Source organism: Schistocerca nitens, chromosome 2 (assembly GCF_023898315.1).
Source record: "Schistocerca nitens isolate TAMUIC-IGC-003100 chromosome 2, iqSchNite1.1, whole genome shotgun sequence".
In the NCBI taxonomy this organism is placed as follows: domain Eukaryota; kingdom Metazoa; phylum Arthropoda; class Insecta; order Orthoptera; family Acrididae; genus Schistocerca; species Schistocerca nitens.
The window spans coordinates 187186965-187207071 of NC_064615.1; the positions used below are offsets into that span (position 1 = coordinate 187186965).

General features: G+C 40.6%; 1 protein-coding gene across 2 annotated transcripts in view; it reads left to right on the forward strand.

The window, feature by feature from the left end:
• LOC126235872 (esterase FE4-like) overlaps positions 1-20107 on the forward strand; it is a 343826-nt gene that overhangs the window by 188203 nt on the left and 135516 nt on the right. For both annotated transcript variants that reach the window (XR_007544824.1, XM_049944776.1), the window contains exons 3-4: positions 2303-2434; positions 14277-14430. Coding sequence is in view for 1 of the 2 variants with exons in the window: in XM_049944776.1 (XP_049800733.1) it covers positions 2303-2434; positions 14277-14430 (286 nt within the window). In the remaining variant the exon portion in view is untranslated. The remainder of the gene's footprint in view (positions 1-2302; positions 2435-14276; positions 14431-20107) is intronic.

Here is a 20107-nt window from a genome sequence, read left to right on the forward strand (position 1 = left end):
CTCTCTCCCACATTTCGCGATAATACAAAACGTGCCTTTTTCTTTGAACTTTTTCGATGTACTCCGTCAGTACTATTTGGTAAGGATCTCACACCGTGCAGCAGTATGCTAAAAGAGGACGGATAAGCTAAGTGCAAGCAGTCTCTTTAGTAGGTCTGTTAGATTTGCTAAGTGTCCTGTCAATAAAACGCAGTCTTTGGTTAGCCTTCCCCACAACATGTGTTCCTTGCAATTTAAGTTGTTCGTAATTGTAATACCTAGGTATTTAGTTGAATTTACGGCTTTTAGATTAGACTGGTTTATTGTGTAACCGAAGTTTAACGAGTTCCTTTTAGCACTCATGAGGATGACCTAACACTATTCGTTATTTAAGGTCACTTGCCACTTTTCGCACCATTCAGATATTTCTTCCAAATAGTTTTGCATTTTTTTTTAATCTTCTGATGACTTTATTAGTCGATAAACGACAGCGTCATCTGCAAACAACCGAAGACGGCTGCTCAGATTGTCTCCCAAATCGATTATGTAGATAAGGAACAGCAAAGGGTCTATAACACTACCTTGGGAAACGCCAGAAATCCCTTCTGTTTTACTCGATGACTTTCCGTCAATTACTACGAACTGTGACCTCTCTGGCAGGAAATCACAAATCCAGTCACATAACTGAGACGATATTCCATAAGCACGCAATTTCACTACGAGCCGCTTGTGTGGTACAGTGTCAAAAACCTTCCGGATATCCAGAAATACGGAATCGATCTGAAATCCCTTGTCAATAGCACTCAACACTTTGTGTAAATAGAGAGCTAGATGTGTTTCACAATAACGAAGTTTTCTAAACCCATGTTGACTGTGTGTCATTAGACCGTTTTCTTCGAGGTAATTCATTATGTTCGAACACAATATATGTTCTAAAATCCTGCTACATATCGACGTTAGCGATATGGTCCTGTAATTTAGTGGATTACTCCTACTACCTTTCTTGAATATTGGTGTGACCTGTGCAACTTTCCACTCTTTGGGTACGGATCTTTCGTCGAGCGAACGGTTGTATATGATTGTTAGGTATTCTGTGCTATTGTTCGTCTGAGACAGTTATCTAGCTACGTTCTCAATGAACATGGCACGTAATAGTGAACATTTGTGGAAAAGATTTGTGTTGGGCAGGACTCGAACTCAGATTCCTGCCTGTAGTGGGCAGTGCGCTACCCGTGCAAGCCTCTCGGATTTACTCAAACTTTTTCACTTGTTTACTTCTCCAGCTCCAAAAGCTCATCTCAGGACGTTAAAATCTAACCTTTCTTTTCTTATAAGTTATAAAGTTGTATCGTTATTTTAGGTAAATGTGGACCGAAGAAAAACACAGTGACCGGGGAAATCTTATCGATCTCTGAAAAGTTTGTTACGAGGACACAGTTTGGCAGGTGTAACCAAAGTGGAAAAGTAGGTAAAGGTCGCCACAAGGTAAACTTGTTTGCGGATCATAGCTGCTGAACCGGTTCGCGAATATCTGTAAAATATCTGGGAGTATGCGTGCGGAACGATTTGAAGTGGAATGATCATATAAAATTAATTGTTGGTAAGGCGGGTACCAGGTTGAGATTCATTGGGAGAGTCCTTAGAAAATGTAGTCCATCAACAAAGGAGGTGGCTTACAAAACACTCGTTCGACCTATACTTGAGTATTGCTCAACAGTGTGGGATCCGTACCAGATCGGGTTGACGGAGGAGATAGAGAAGATCCAAAGAAGAGCGGCGCGTTTCGTCACAGGGATATTTGGTAACCGTGATAGCGTTACGGAGATGTTTAGCAAACTCAAGTGGCAGACTCTGCAAGAGAGGCGCTCTGCATCGCGGTGTAGCTCGCTGTCCAGGTTTCGAGAGGGTGCGTTTCTGGATGAGGTATCGAATATATTGCTTCCCCCTACTTATACCTCCCGAGGAGATCACGAATATAAAATTAGAGAGATTCGAGCGCGCACGGAGGCTTTCAGACAGTCGTTCTTCCCCCGAACCATACGCGACTGGAACAGAAAATGGAGGTAATGACAGTGCCACGTAAAGTGCCCTCCGCCACACACCGTTGGGTGGCTTGCGGAGTATAAATGTAGATGTAGATGTAGATGTAGAATTACCTATCGCCCACCGCTATCTTATACTGTGTCTGCACCAGAAAGTTGTCTCCCCAGCCCGCTCACAGCGCTGCGTACACCCCGATGCCCGTAACTCAATCCCACCTACCCTTCTTTGGCTTCCACGTTCCAGTGCACCAGTCGTGATGCAATGTCTGTCGTTTCCACAGGCGCCAGTGCCCAAGTCCCCGTGGAAGGGCGTCCGGAAGGCGCTGTTCTTCGGCAGCATGTGCCCCCAGCGCAAGGGCTCCATCCCCTTGGGCCACGAGGACTGCCTCTACCTCAACGTCTTCACGCCGCAGGTAAACACACTCGCAGGTCTACGTCCTTAGAGGCAACTAGCGCCAGGGACGCTTCATTGTGAACTACCAACTGAACACAAAATGTCGCTCCGGCCACATGACTTTCGTGGTTCCTTTCTCACCAAAGAATTCACAAAGCACAGCTAACCGGGCAATGGACAAAAAACTAAACCTGCATTCGCAGTGTTCTTCAGAAGAACCCAGCGAACGGACGTACAACATATGACCTGGACTGGTTTTGCTAAACTAAATAAGGTTTTCAAAAGTTTTTCATTAGCGTTAAAAGAAAAATTTACAACCAGTGTCTTATCAGTGTTGACTTACAGTGGTGCGGCACAAATTTTTAACACAATCTCCCCCCCTCCCCCCCCCCCCCGACAAAAAGTAGAGCCACTCAGCCAGCAATGGTCAGAAGCACGTCAGGATTTGATGATAGTCATCATCATCATTAGTATTCTGCCGAAAGTCAGTTCTTCACATGGTAGTTCTCCAGGCTGTCCGGTCTTCTGCCATCCTCTTCAGGTCTGAATAATTTCCTCTTCCCTTTATGTCGTCTGTCAACTTGTATCTCCTTCTTCCTCTGTCTTCTCCCACAAACCAATCCTTCCAAAGCATCTGCTGGCAATCACTCCCTTCTCAATGAATGTCCCAACCAGTTCTTTTTCCTTTCTCTTACAACCTTCAGCAGACATCTTCTCTCACCAACCCTTTCCAATACTCTTTCATTACTCACTCTTTCCATCCAGCTTATTCTCTCCATTCTCCGCCACATCCACATCTCAAATGCTTCTAACCTTTTTTCATCCTCTTGTCTCAGCGTCCATGTTTCTACCCCATATAGTGCCACACTCCAGACAAAAAAAAGTTTTCCCAGCCTTTTCCTTACACCTTTATCTAATTTTCCACATAAGAGTCTCCTCTTTCTCTTGAATGCCTCCTTCGCTATGGCAATTCGAGTTTTCCCCTCCTGGTGCCATCGGAAGTCTTCAGTTATTGTGCTTCCAAGATATTGAAATGCACTTACTTGGCTAATGGTAGCTTGTCCTACTTTAATATTGGACAGTCTGTGTCTTGTACTGATGGTTATACTCTTTGTTTTTGCTGTGTTTATTTGCATCCTATATTCCACACAAGCTTCATTCAGATCTTTCAGCAATTTATTCACTGCCCGCTCACTTCTTGCCACTAATACCATCTCATCAGAAAATCTTATACATTCTATTCTCTTTCCACCAATACATATTCCTCTTTTCCCGTCTAAGCCTTTCTCAATAATCTTTTCAAGGTATGCGTTAAACAACAGTGGAGAAAGGCAACAACCTTGTCTAACACCTCGTCCAATGCTGCTTCCTTCTGACATTTCGTTTCCAATCCTTATCCTTACTTTCTGGTGTAAATATAGATTTTGTATCAGTCGTCTCTCTTTCCTATCTACTCCTTTCCTCTCATAATGATGATAATGTTGACGATAAATGTTTGTTTGTCACACGAGATCATGGTCTTTAGTATCCTTACAAAGATTTTCGAGACGAGTGTGGTGAAAAGGAATCTGTAAAAGTTACAGCATGAATTAAACCATACCAATTCCTTGAAAATCAAAATTGAAGTGGCACCCATACCCACATACCCATGTGAACACCCACAACAACACACCCACATCCACTCAACCACACACACCAATGCACCCACCCACCCATACATCCACACACCCACCCACCTACACATCCACACACCCATACCCCCTCCCCACCACCACACCCCTACACACACACCCTCCTCTCTACACACACACAGAACTATGTGATAGTGCACCGGGGTAATTAAAGGGGAGTTTAACATAAGCTAAACAATGAAAAAACTGAAACTATAATCCTTACAACAGATCTCATGTAATTACTATACGTGCATGTGAATTACACTTTATAAGAGCATTTCGTGCAATGCAAATATGTTTGCATTCTGTATCCTAGAGCACCTACTAAATTGAAAAAAAAGTTTGAGTCAATGTAATAGTAAAATATCGAAGTCTCTGTCGATGCAGCCACGTGCCTTGAAGTTCCATACAATACGAACTTACCTGGCTACCTGAAAATTTAATTTAAAAATAAGAAAGTTCCATTACTGCAAAAGGCTGTTTATTCTCTCTCTGCTTGAAATATATTGAAATCGAAAAGCAGTTCGTTCTATAAATTCATTCTTAATTGCAAACATGTAAAGATTTGAGTGAAAATCAGAGAAGCGAAAAATAACTTCCGTAAGAATCCTAAATTACACGAACATCAGATGTATTTTGGTACATCGTTCAGAAAATGAATACAAAATCTCATATTTTACATGCAAGTGCGCTTCAACGGAGCGCGTGATTTTACATGGCCGTACACTTACAAGCACCGGACAAATCAGCCTATATTCACATAAACATCTACATTATTATTTAACGGGTGGAAAAACAATGAGATAATCACCTTGGAACCCCAGATAACCGAATAGAAATTGGATACTGTGTCCCACGTGTTCTAACGAAACTGTGAATTCGAACAAAGAACGAATGTTGCTCTCATTGAATACGACTGCAAACTATCTCACGAAAATATATCTGATGTACCGCAAAGTACAACTACACAAAGACAACGCAAGTAGGCAACCATCTCACCATAATCCAGAAAGATGTCGCTTGAAACGTACATGTTTCTGTATAACAATGAAACAAATCTATTCTAATCAGCATCGCACAACCTCACGGCACCAGGCGGAAGAGCACAGAGTGTTCAAAGTAGCAAACGAAAGACCAGAGTGTGTCGCTTTGTCCACTGTCTCATAGAGAGGACATACCGTGTTGATCCCAAACTCGTACAGTATTTATAGATAATTACAGTCCCCATTGACTGTTTTGTTGTTCTGTAAGAAACTATCCGGTTTTTCACTTTTTAAAGGTATGTCTTTAGTTTCATAAAAAGTGCAATAATTGAAAATGGAAGTAAGACATATCAAGATACTGCGATAGGCTTTGTCAACCTAGAAGAGAACATTCGACATTGTAAAGTGGTGTAAGGTTTTCGAAATCCTCACAAAAATAAGTACTCCTAAAAGGAAAGACTGATAATATAAAAAATGCTCAAGAATACAGAGGAAACATTGATAACGAGATACCGAGAGAAAATAGGGCTGATTAAAGAGAGTGTAAAGCAGGTATGTAATCTTCTTTTCTACTGTTCTACCTGCATATCGAAGATGTAATGACGGAAAGAAATGAAAGACAGTAATGAAATTTTACGATTTGTGAACACTGATACGTTTCGCTCATGACATTGCTATCTTCTGTGAAGATGAAGAAGACTTAAAGAACCTGTTGAATGAAATGAATAGTCTACTGAGTACAGAACATGGACGACAGTATACCAAAGCTGATCAAACGTTTTGAAGAATACAACAAATGAGATTAGTGACAAACTTAACATCAAAATCTAGCACTACGTAGAAGTCAAACTGAACTAGTTTTGTTATATTGGAAGTAATTAACACAAGGCTGACTAATTAAGAGAAATGTAAGGTACAGACTAGCACAAGAAAAGGAATATTTCCAACTAGTACCAAACATAGCCCTGAATTTGACAAAGAAATTTGTGAAAATGTACGTATAGAACACATCATTGTATGGAAGTGAAATATGGACTGTGGGAAATCCGGAAAAGAAGAGAATCGAAGCGTTCGAGGTGTTGTGTTATACAAGGATACTGAAAACTGAGTGGGCTGGCAAGTTAAGGAATGAAGTGAGTCTCTACAAACTCGACGAGTGAATGAATATGTGGGAAACATTAACAAGAAGTATGACAGGTTGACAGGATATGTATTAAAGCATCACAGAATAACTGCTATGCTACGAGAGGGGCGCCACAGCGGATGAAAGTTGCAGTTGAAGACAGGATTTGGAATGTGTGAAATAAACAGTTTAGGGCATTGATTGTAAGTGATTCTCCATTATTTTGAATCATCAGTCTTTTGACCAATCTGATACTTGCCGCCACGAATTTCTCTTCTGTGCCAATCTCCTTATCTCACATTAGCTCTTGCACTTTCTAGTCCACGGAGTTATTCTCTGATGTCTTAACACATATCGTATCATCCTGTCCCTTCTGCTTCCAGTGCTTTCCTTTATGTTCCTCTTTTCGCCGATTCTGTGGAGAAAAGCCTCGTTCCTTACCTTATCAGTCCACCCTATTTTCAACATTCTCCTGTAGCACCAAATCTCAAACGCTTCGATTACATATTATTCCGGTTTTTACACAGTCCATAATTCACTACCGTACAACTCTGTATTCCAAAGATACATTCTCAGAAATTTCTTCCTCAAAATAAGGTCCATGTTTGATACCAAAGGACTTCTTTTAGCAAGGAATGCCTTAGCTTTCTTTACTAATCTGCTTTTTATTTATTCCTTGCTTCGTCGGCCATGGGTTATTTTGCTTCTAAGGTAGCATAATTCCTTAACTTCTTCTACTTTGTAATCACCAATTTTGATGTTAAGCTTCTCACTATTATCATTTCTGCTACTACTCTTTCCTTTCGTCCTTATTCGGTTTACTCTTAATCTATTTTCTACATTCATCAGACTGTTCATTCCGTTCAACAGATCCTGCACTTCTCCTTCACCTTCACTGAGGACAGCAATGTCATCAGCGAATGTTATCAGTGACATCCCCTCACACTGAATTTTGATCGCACTGTTGAACCTTTCTTTTATTCTCGTCGTTGCTTGTTCTATGTACAGACTGAACAACAGGCGTGAAAGACAGCATCTCTGTCCGTTTTGAATCCGAGCACTTCGTTCTTGGTCTTCCAGTTGTAATGGGACACCCTCCTCTAACTACTTTTTTTAATAGTAATAACCGATACCATGTATACTATCGATTCTTGTATAGGTAAACATCATATCAGCTGTCTAACTGAATGAACTTCATATGATTTTGTATACGATGTGTTAATGTTTCAGGCTAAAATGTATAAAAAGAAATTAATTTATTAGTACTCTGTATGTGCAGTTAAAATTATTCTTCTTTTAAAAATATTTAAAATTACGAAATTTCTTGTATACTTAAAATTCATATTATTAATTGCACAATCTAACGCGAAATATTTAATTTATTTCTGGGTTAATTTACAAAATAATGATACATTTTAGCGAAGATTCTTCTTCGGTCAAAAAGTTTGTAAACTCTTTCGTTTTGTACAGTCTTTGGAATATTGTGAGTACCGCAGAATGTAAGTAGTAATGAGCATGCCTCTGATGGAAGTAGACTTTTTTCTAAGTATATCAACAACAATGTAATTTTTTTTTAAATGGAGGTCGTAAAGTCGGTGTGATACGGAAGAATGAAATAAAATGAAAAGATACTCATAGTAACAGAAAGAATTTCATCAGTTATTCAGTTCAATGCGAACCCACAACGTTAAATCCAAATTTCAGCCGCAAGAATGTAGCCCTAGACTCAATAGCTGGAGCCGACAACAACGAGATAATGAAGATAAATAAAAAGTTTTTCTTTTGTTTATCTTACGCCTCTCGAAGCTTGTGAAAATATTGAAGAGACTACGAGAAATTTTATGCTGATTCGTGAGAGGGTAAGATTACACAGTCTTACTGTCCCCTCTTGCTTCTTGTGCATATTGCATATTACCCGTCGTTCCCTATGGTTTATTCTTATTTTTCTCAGACTGTCATAGTGGAGCATTCTACATAGTCAAACGATTGTTCCCGGTCGACAAATCCTATGAACGCGTCTTGATTTTTCTTCAGTCTTGATTCCATTATCAAGTACAACATCAGGACTGCTTCTCTGGCGCCTTTACCTTTCCTATCATCTCTTCGTCATCAAACATATCCTCAGTTTTCTGTTCCATTTTTCTGCCTATTATTATTGTCAGCAAGTTGGAAGTGTGAGCTGTTAAGCTGACTGTGCAATGGTTCTTGTACTTATCTGCTCTTTTTATTTTCCTAATTTTCTGAATGACATTTTCGTGAAACTCTGATCGTATGTCATCTGTCCCATAGATTCTATACACCAACTTAAATAGTCGTTTGGTTGGCACTTTCCCGAGTGATATGAGAAATTCCGATGGAATTTTATCTATCCTTTCTGCCTTATTTGATCTCAAGTCTTACATAGCTCTTTTAAATTCTGACTCCAATGCTGGATTCCCTATCTCTTCGATATTAACTCCAATTTCTTGTTCTATCACATCGTCAGACAATTCATCCCCCACTTAGAGGGTTCAAGATAATCTTTGGACTTATCCGCTATCTCCTCTGCGTTAAACAGTGAGATTTCCATTGCACTCTTTATGTTGTCATCCTTGCTTTTCATTTCACCGAACCCCTTTAATAATTCTACACTGGCTTGACCACAGTATTTTATTCGCTTATTATTCTTTAGCTGTTTCAGCGTTACGCCACTTTGAAAGGTTCTAAAATAGAACAACTCTATGAATAACAAAAAGCAGAATGAATCTGTCTCATGTAGGTACACAGTATCTCTTCAACGTATTGTCATAAAATGTAAGTGCGCTACTCAAAATGATAAAGTATGTGTTGAACAAGGGCTATCCAAAAAGAAAGTTCCGATCGGCCGCGAAATGGAAACCACTGTAAAAATCTCATGAAACTTTGCACAGATGTATTGGGGAGTGTCTGTAGAACGCCCGTCGATCGCGTCACATCGCTCTTTTCAGTTCTGAGCGCACAGTGAGCACGTAAATGTACTTAGAAAATAGTGTCTCTCGCCAAGTACGAGGGCCTGGTGAGAAATTTCGCCTGAAGCTATGCAGCCCACGTAACACAACTGTCACGCCGTTCCTTCTTCATGACAATTCTCAGCTGCACTCTGCAGGGGCAATGAAGATACTGCTGCAGCGTTTTCAGTGGGAAGTGTTTGTTCACCCGCAATACAGACCGCAATTGACCCCCTGAGTTTCATCTCTGCTCGCACGAATCGCTGACTATGAAGACAACGTTTTGGCACAGACAAGGAGCTGTAGACTTGAATAGAGAATTAGCGGAAAGCACTGGCAAGGGTATTGAAAACTAGTACAATGCCACGACAAATGTTTAAGTTGGAGCGGCAATTATTTAGATAATTAGCTGGGAGTTGTGGCTAGCTGTCGCAAATAAAACATTTTTGATTTTTACAGTAGTGCCTATTTCGAGGACGATCGGAACTAACTTTCTGGATAGCCCTCGTAATTAAACTTTGTCGTGTTCTGTAGCATTTCCGATATTTTGTTCAGGAAATACAGGCTGTTTCAAAAAGATCATTCTCTTTCAGATGTCTACATCTTTTACATGAATGAAGATTAAAATTATTTCTATAAAATTTTCATTCTCAAAAAGTGGTGCGAATTTTACAAGAGCTTATAAACTAGTGTGCAAAACTTAACGACGAAAATATTTTTGCACGATGTGAAACTGCTAACTAACATTTCTAGATGAATCTTAGACCATACGTAGAAAGAACTGCTACAATATAGCACAGAAGGTAGCTGAAAGCAATACGCAGTGAGACGAACAGAAATGACGCTTTTATTCAAAGACAATAATTACACTGAAGTCACAGCGATTTATGATGATCCCCTGAACATTAAACTGATGATCCGACCACGAATTTCTCTTCTGTTCCAATCTCCTCATCTCAAATTAGCTCTTGCACCCTCTAGTCCAACGGAGTTACTCTCTGATGTCTCAACACATATCCTATCATCTTGTCCCTTCTTCTTGTCAGTGCTTTCCATTATGATCTTCTCCTCGCCGATTCTGCAGAGAAAAGCCTCGTTCCTTACCTCATCAGTCCACCCTATTTTCAACATTCTTCTGTAGCACCACATCTCAAACGCTTCGATTACCTATTGTTTTTCCACAGTCTATGATTCATTACCGTACAATGCTGCACTCCAAAGGTACATTATCAGAAATTTCTTCCTCAAAATAAGGTCTGTGTTTAATACCAAAGGACTTCTTTTGGCAGGGAATGCCTTATCTTTCTTTACTAATCTGCTTTTTATGTATTCCTTGCTTCGTCGGTCATGGGTTATTTTGCTTCCAAGGTAGCATAATTCCTTAACTTCTTCCACTTCGTAATCTCCAATTTTGATGTTAAGCTTCTCACTATTCTCATTTCTGCAACTTCTCTTTCCTTTCGTCCTTATTCGGTTTACTCTTAATCTATTTTCTACATACATCAGACTGTTCATTCTGTTCAGCAGATCCTGGACTTCTCCAACACCTTCACTGAGGACAGCAATGTCATCAGCGAATGTTATCAGTGACATCCTTTCACATTGAATTTTGGTCGCACTGTTGAACCTTAATAGGGTGTGTGATCACCGCGGACAACAGAGGCTGCTCTGGAACATGCTCCCAACCTGACCACAAGGTTGGTGAGGAGTTCTTGTGGTGGGGCGTTGTAGCTATCCCTAAACCAGTGAGTTGACAGCTGCTGGACAGACGTTCGTGCATGTGGAGCTGCTGCAGTGCGTCTCCCCACTGCCCCTCGCGTGCTCGAGGAGATTTAAGTCGCGGGAACGGACAGGCCGGTCCACGCGCCAAACATCCTCTCCTTCCAAGAGCCCCGCCATCTCCACTGTTCGATGCGGTCGCGCATTGTCATCCATAAATACACTACTGGGCATTAAAATTGCTACACCACGAATATGACGTGCTACAGACGCGAAATTTAACCGACAGGAAGAAGATGCTGTGATGTGCAAATGATTACCTTTTCAGAGCATTCACACAAGGGTGGCACCTACAACGTGCTGACATGAGGAAAGTTTCCAACCGATTTCTCACACACAAACAGCAGTGCACAGGCGTTGCCTGGTCAAACGTTGTTGTGATGCCTCGTGTAAGGAGGAGAAATGCGTACCGTCACGTTTCCGACTCTGATAAAGGTCGGATTGTAGCCTATCGCGATTGCGGTTTATCGTATCGCGACATTGCTGCTCGCGTTGGTCGAGATCCAATGACTGTTAGCAGATTGTGGAATCGGTGGGTTCAGGAGGGTAATACGGAACTCCGTGCTGGATCCCAACGGCCTCGTATCACTAGCAGTCGAGATGACAGGCATCTTATCCGCATGGCTGTAACGGATCGTGCAGCCAAGTCTCGATCTCTGAGTCGACAGATGGGGACATTTGCAAGACAACAACCATCTGCACGAACAGTTCGACGGTGTTTGCAGCAGTATGGACTATCAGCTCGGAGACCGTGGCTGCGGCTACCCTTGACGCTGCATCACAGACAGGAGCGCCCGCGATGGTGTACTCAACGACGAACCTGGGTGCGCGAATGGCAAAACGTCATTTTTTCGGATGAATCCAGGTTTACAGCATCATGATGGTCACATTCGTGTTTGGCGACATCGCGGTGAACGCACATTGGAAGCGTGAATTCGTCATCGCCATACTGGCGTATCACCCGGCATGATGGTATGGGGTGCCATTGGTTACACGTCTCCGTCACCTGTTGTTCGCATTGACGGCACTTTGAACAGTGGACGTTACATTTCAGATGTGTTACGACCCGTGGCTCTACACTTCATTCGATCCCTGCGAAACCCTACATTTCAGCAGGATATTGCACGACCGCATATTGCAGGTCTTGTACGGGCCTTTCTGGATACAGAAAATGTTCGACCGCTGCCCTGGCCAGCATATTCTCCAGATCTCTCACCAACTGAAAATGTCTGGTCAATGGTGGCCGACAACTGGCTCGTCACAATACGCCAGTCACTACTCTTGATGAACTGTGGTATCGTGTTGAAGCTGCATGGGCAGCTGTACCTGTTTGACTCAATGCACAGACGTATCAAGGCCATTATTACGGCCAGATGTGGTTGTTCTGGGTACTGATTTCTCAGGATCTATGCACCCAAACTGCGTGAAAATGTTATCACATGTCAGTTCTAGTATAATATATCTGTTTATCATCTGCATTTCTTCTTGGTGTAGCAATTTTAAAGGCCACTAGTGTATGAAGTCAGACTAACATGGAGAAATAGAACAGTGTCACACTAAAGTCGATCTGTGAGTGTACCCTGTTCAAAGATCTGGATGTAATACGTCCACGAAATATTGTGTCGCCGAACACCATAACACTTGGACCACCAAACCGATCAAGTTCGACAACATTGCTGGGTGCATTGAGTGCTCCCACCTTTCGCCGTTCGTCCTGCACTGACATCAGAAAGTCACAGTTTAGCCCATCCACATGATGTGAGAATGAACGGGCGACCGAGCTGCACGTGGGAGCCCCTTCTGGCAAGTTTTAAATCGTGAGTTTAAACGTAGGCCTACACTAACAAGGGAAGCCACGACGTTTGGAACGCGGATTTACTGCAAACACTTCGTACACTCGGAGTACTCCATGAGGACAACAAAATGTGTAAGGAGAAGCGTATTTCTCAAACGTTACTGAGAAAATCGCAAGATAATTTCGGTCGGCAAATATATACCTGTGCGTGGCCATTTTTACCATGAAGCGCCGGCAGCCGCGTGGTTAGCGTTCAAGCCCCACCGTAACCGCTGGATCGCTGGATAGAGTCCCGTTCGTCAGTTTTTTTTTATTTCTGACACAGTCATTTTCTTTACTATTTATATTACAATTGATATAATGGGAAAAATACGTGTAATCGGATGAACTATTATTAAATTTACAATGTTATTTGGCAGTCTATAAATTTTTACTATCACAAATAATATAATATTCATAATTATCGACTAGTAAACGACCAAACGCATGAAGTGATACTGAATATATCTGCTTGTCCGTGTCTTCATAACTGTTCGTATTTAATGGAAAGAGAACGAGAAATTGCTTGTCGTGAAGACGCAATGAAAATACATTCGATCCTGCATGACCAATTACCAGCGCCGATATTTAAGAAAATGCTGCGTTATGCATGGTTTACTTCCAAATTATCGGCTGAAAGAGAGGTTTTTGAAAATGTTAACGAGGTTTGTTTTTCCACGGAAAACCTCAAAAGACCTTGCGTATGCGGAAACATAGCGTTTATTCACTGCAGGTGGTGCCGTTTAACTTTGTTTTCCATGTTTTTACGAAAAATACCATCCTGCAACTTGTACTCGTAATGTCGAAGGCGACGATTAATTGTACATCTTTTGAAAGCCGTCTGAGCCGGTCAAAACTTGGAGGTAACAAGTCGCTTCGGGCTCCTTCCAGGTATAAGGAATTTCTCAAATCACGGACAAGCATACATTTTCAGTATCACTTCATGCCTGTGGTCGTTTACTAGTCGATAGTTATGAATATTATACTATTTGTGGCAATAAAAATTTGTAGACTGCCAAATAACTTTGTAAATTTAATAAAAGTTCGTCCTGTTACACGTATTATTCCCATTATATCAACTGTAATATAAATAGTAAAGAAAATGACTGTGTTAGAAATAAAAAAAAAAACTGACGAACGGGACTCGATCCATCGATTACGGGGCTTGGATACTAACCACTCGGCTGCCGCAGCTTCTTAGTAAAAATGGCCACGCACAGGTATATAGATTTGACGACCGAAATAATTTGGCGATTTCGTCAATAACGCTTGAGAAGTACGCGCTACTGCTTACACATTTTGTTGTCCTCGTAAAGTACTACGAGTGTACGAAGTTTGCAGTAAATCCGCGTTCCAAACGTCGTGACTTTCTCTTGTCAGTTCCTATCTGCAGTGATGTAGAAGTTTGAGCCTTTGAAATTGAATGACTGTTTGCAGCAGATTGTGTATTTCGATTTTTTTGATAATGCTGAGCTGCTAGTCTAGTGTACATGCTATCCACAGCTGCCAACGGTGGATCCGTCGCCGCAGCTACCTGTGATGGTGTTCCTCCATGGCGGATGCTTCAGCGTGGGCGGCTCCAACTTCTATGGCCCTCCCAACTTCGTGGAGAACGGCGTCATCCTCGTCACCATCAACTACCGCCTCGGCATTCTCGGTAAAGTACTTTTGCCGACTGCAGTACTCTAAGCGTAGCGAATGAGCTTTTGGAACTACGCAGATATAAATATAACTTCTTGTGGCTCAACGATCTTGTGCAAGTTTTTTAGTTGGACGCCTCTTCGGATACTTGCATGCATCATACCTCATTAATCCAGTTGCGGGGAGGGGGCCAGTTTAACGTGGAATCTGAACCACATGTCGTTCCTGCTGCATCTTCATTTCGTTGATAGGTGAAAACTAGGTTAAAGTCAAATAGAAAAACTTCCCTGGTACGACCGGGAATCGATCCCACGACCTCTGGCTTTACCAAAAGACTGCCAGCCCAGGTTACTGCACAGATACCAGCGGTGAATGTTACCACCATTTATTTTTAACGGTTTGGCTGCATCTTTGCGTAATTACGTAACTGATATGAGGTGCATTTTAATGACTTGTTTTCACCAATAACTTAGAGCCCAAAATAAAGGTAGCCGGAAGTGTACCCACAGCTGCAGCGTTCCGTGGCAATAGCAAAGTGACCAACTTACACGCTTATCATACTCAAAAAATTCAATTGTTCAAATGGCTCCAAGCACTATGGGACTTAACATCTGACGTCATCAGTCCCCTACACTTACAACTTCTAACATTCTCCGTGGTGTCTGTTTGTTCTATGTCGTGTCTCCCTACCACTTTCGCGCAACGACGCTTTGAGCGTGTTTTTTAGGGAATTGACTAGATTGAATCTGGGACCTGTTGCTGGTAAGGAGACACCAGACCACACATGACATGTAGAGTTCAGAAGAGTTCAGTGAGACTAGCGATGATATATCGAAATACTTAATGATTTCAGCGTCAGCTCCACTGCACTCCCTGTAAAAGAATCTTAATATTAACTAAATTTAGTGGAAGGGGTTCAAGGCTTTCCTATTTTTAATTAGCTGGTAAAATAACATCGAAAATGCAGTTAAGTTTACCATTGGAAATTTTATTCTACTCACAAAACATTGTTTATAAATTGCTCTATTGATAAAAGGAAATGTTTGAATACAGGATGATAAAAACCAACTGCGTTCAACAAAAATGTGAACGAATATTCCCTGAATGGGTTGCCAAGTTCTACAATGGATCGAAGGATGACCTATGCCATATCACATCTATAATCTAGGTTTAAATTAAGTTTCACAAAAGAGAAAACTATCAAAATGGTCTACAGTGACCCTCAATTATCTTTAATTACTTATCTAACTTGTCGTAAATTACAGTGGCTGATGTGGCTTCTCAATAACTATAGAACAGAAAAATCATCGCCTTTCAGATTTTAACTTACATAGCAAATGTGAATACCATGAGCTTTAATTGACGATCGACACTAGTATTATGCAAAACGGGGGTGTAACAGATGAGACTTCTGCAGTTCCGAGTGAAGCTTTATGCGCTGTTATGCGGCATCGCGTGCGTTCATTACCTTGTCATTGGTTAGGCAGCTTCAGGGGGGCAGCGGACGGCGCAGCTCCACCTTCGCCGTCTCGGAAGCAACTCTTTTCTAACTTCTCCTTACTACAATTTACCGAAGCTGGTTTAAAAAGAACTGTCTGGCTATGTTTTCATCTGAACAATCAAGGTCTCAAAGTTAACCTTAAGCTCCGCCTACAAAAATTCTGTCTATCCAATGAGAAACGTTATACTTTTCGTGGTGGGGCAATGTTTTTAAAGTTTGCAATGTAACACAGACACGAAAAAGTCTCACGCTAAAACTTGCAGCTGGTGTGGCCCTTTTAGTGTTATCGTAAGATCTATACTGTTCTTCTGGAGGCCTCTATCTTTTATCGTGGGCTGGGGGGTGGTCCTGTCGGTTACTTTTCGTGGTGGGGCAATGTTTTTAACGTTTGCAACGTAACAGAGACGCGAAAAAGTCTCACGCTAAAACCTGCGGCTGGTGTGGCCCTTTTAGTGTTATCATAAGATCGATACTGTTCTTCTGGAGGGCTCTAGCTTTTAACACGGGCGGGGGGGGGGGGGGGTGGTCCTGTCCGTTAGCTGACTACGTGGGTGTCCGTCCCTTATCGTAGGGCCTTCTAGCTTAACAGGGTTCTGCTCTCGGCTTCTGTTCTCACGGTGGGAAGGTATGACATGCATTTAGGCATTCTTGTGTTAGTCTGTGGTATTCCATTTGCTCACTCGTTACTCGTATTACTCGTTCATTTAATGTCACGATTTATTTGGAGCTATGTGACATACTACTGGATTTGCTTATCATGTCATGGTTTTCATGGAAGGTGTTGGATTTGCCTGACACCTTACATATCACCACCCTTCGAACTTAATTTTAGCACTGAAGTTAGGCAATGATTGAATCGTTGTCTAAGCCAGTCAAAAATTATTCATTTATCTAAATTTTGTTGCCTACTGTTCAGCCACGTTATTCTGGTTCTATGCTAGTTTGTATTACTAATTTAAATTTTTATATTCTTCCACATTATTCTCAAAAATATGTTTATATTGACAAGAGAAGAATATTTTGATATTATTATTATTAATTTTTAATTATTTTCTTTCTTTATTTAAGTGTGAAGTTTGTTTTTTAAGAAGTTTGTTATCGAAAGTGAGGAGTCTTTCACATCGATGTTCTTAGAAATATTTTTTTATATAAATTTAGTAATTAAGTAAAATCAATTCCCAACATATTTTCTAAATATCATGTACAAGTAAAATGTTTTTGTGTCTAGACACTCATTTCAACATTGTTACACTAACAAATAAGAATTATTTCCAAGAATTGCTTTGACAAAGAAATATACATACAGAGGTATTGAGATATTATCCTAAAAAATGGTACAAATGTTAAAAAAAAAGGGAAAACATCCAACAAGATAATTTTTTATTCTTTGTTTTTATAAGGAGAAAGTAAGTAAAATATAGTTATTCTTTTATTTTTATGAGGAGAAAATAAGTGGCATATAGTTTTAGTGTTTATTATGCCTTACTTTTGTTCTTTATATACTGTCCATTTCAGAACTAATGACTTATTTTTATCGACAGTCTATTTTTTACTGAAGTCCATAGTCGATGACTGTTATTTTGTAGTTTATTAACTGTCTGGTGTGCTTAACTTATTTAGTTTTTCACACATTTCTTTTGCACAATTCCTACATCACATAATTTGATTTCACACATTCACACAATCCTATGAATATTTAAGCATGAGGTTGGCGAATGTTTTTGCACGAAGGTGATGGACTTGAGCGAGATGGATGTGGGCAAGTATTTGATGTACAGCTTCGTTCATCGTTCCTTGTTGGCTTTGCAAGTGTGTGTTGCTGTTGTGGAGGTCCCATAATGGAATGGAGCTGTGAGTGCAGAATCTCGTGGTTTACTGGCTTTGTATGCGTGAAAGTCATCGTTATGTGTCGCTAAAAGCGGTCGTTTTTCATTGTAATACTTTGCAGACGACTAGTTTACAATAGGATAGGGATTTGGGAAGGTATGTCGTCTATTCTTCACCCATCTTCTTTCTTGGTCTCAATCTTGCGAATCTTCAACTTCTGTTCTTCCTGCTTTTTCTCTGCTTCTTACTTGCATCTTGGTTCTTCTCTGGGCAGGATATGGAAATATTTATTGATAACTAGAAGCTTTGAAGTTCTCCTCTTAGTAACAGTTTGATAAATTGTTTGGGCATGTCATTTCTACTTTGTGGACGTTTTCTTCAGTTTCGAGCATCAGCGTGCTGTTTAATAGCAGTAGTGTGACTTTTACACATATTTTTTTGCCAGTGGTAGCTTGCCCAAGCCGTCTTCCGTCGGGCCGTTTTTTGCTCGCTCCGCTGAGTCGGGGCGTTCCGAGACCCTCACTCTGTGGTTCGGCGTTCTGTCCCAGCAGGGTTCCGCCACCCTGTGGTTCACAGATTTACTGCCCACTTCCGCTACAAGAAGGGCCCTCTGTTGGTCTCGCTGTCCTTTCCCTTCTCTCGACACTTCTGCCTTGTAGGAATCGTTTCTTGCTAATTACGTTCTTTTCTTTCTTGATACTTCTCGCGTTGCAACTTGTGGGTTGTTGCATCTGGTCTTTGCTGGAGTTTTTTCAATGGTTCTTACAAAAAGTTTTACTTATAATCATCTAACATATGTCTAGTTGTAGACATATGTCTACATTGTTTTACACCTTCTTAAAAAGTTTTACAAATTTTGTCGCCCTTTCCATGTTACAATTCTAAGATATTTTGAGTCTTAACTTCTACAAGAATCCTCAAATTGTTTTTTTTTATTTTTTGTGTAGTGTCATGGTGTATAGCATTTTAGTATTTCATGCTGGTAGACTATCTACGTTTTATCCCTTCACCTTAATCTATGGTACTATTGGTGTTATTTTTGTTCTTGTTTTTATTGAAACTACTTTCTTTTTCCCACCTTCCTCTCTCTTCATTCTTCTTTCTCCTGACGATCTTATCTGCAACATAATCTTGAAATATTGTGCTGATTATTTACCAGTAATAAAATTAATCGTCAAAGGTTTTGATATGGCTTACATGGTGAAGTCCTAAGGTTTTGCCTGTTTTACTTCAAACTTGTACTGAAAGTGTTTAATACTGCCAGTCTTAGGTAAAAATACCTCTGCTTTATCTCGTAAAATACCCTCTAATTCTCTTTTACTGTGTTCCGAAATACCTTGAACTTCTTGCAATTTTTCGTCGATTTCTTTATGGACTTCTAACATGAGTTGAGGCGATTCCCACTTTTGTGCATGCCATTCTGATTCTTCATCCTCTTTATCTCGCATCATTCTTAATTGTTTGTTTATAACTGGTATTTCTTCTAATTTTAGCTTTTGCTCAAAGAGAAGTGTGACATTCCCGAATGTTACGCTACCTTTCCACATATCTATTATTGCTCGTCTCTCGTTTAAAATAGCTGCACCTATAATCAAATCTATAGTTAGTTTAGGTATAATCACGAAGTTGGCTTCGATCTTTTGACCTTGACACAAAAGAGTTAACCTTGTTTGTCTTGTACTTCCGCAGCATTGTTTCTAATAGGACCTCTTACTTTAATCTTATGTGTTTTCAGAACTGGCAATTCCTGATTGGCATTACACTGCATGAATAAATTTTCTGAGATCGCAGATCGTGAGAGAAACTTCTCTCGGAAATCTTCGTACGATCGGCATGTCGCTGCAACATTTTGCATGGTTTCTGCGACTATTCCTGACATGTGTGCACATATAAAGTCTAATTTGTGTGCTAGCGTCCAGTGTTCTGGTAATCCTACTCGGAATTGATCAATAAAAGTTCGTGGATGTAATGAGTTTCCTTCTCGAAAGTGTTGAAATTTTCTGACTGTGAGGAAATGATCGTTGTCGTACTTCGTCATAGTTCCATATGAAATTCGCGATTCTTCGCCACTTTTGTTTCTGATCATTTCACTTCCGCTATCAATTACAATATTGACTGGGATATGCTTTACCATGGCCTTCATAATTGGTTGAATTTGAAAGGGTTGGTTCTGTTCTTCTTCTTCTTGCATCAACGTATCCTCCACTGAATCATACATGAGTCTTTTCAGGACTTTCCCCTGTGAATTCGAACTTTCTGTGGGGTAAGTTTCGACTACTACTTCTCTCTCTTTTATTTCCTCTTCTCTATTTCTTCCTTCATTTACGCTTTCTTCAATATCCTCTACTTTTTCCTCATCCTCGTC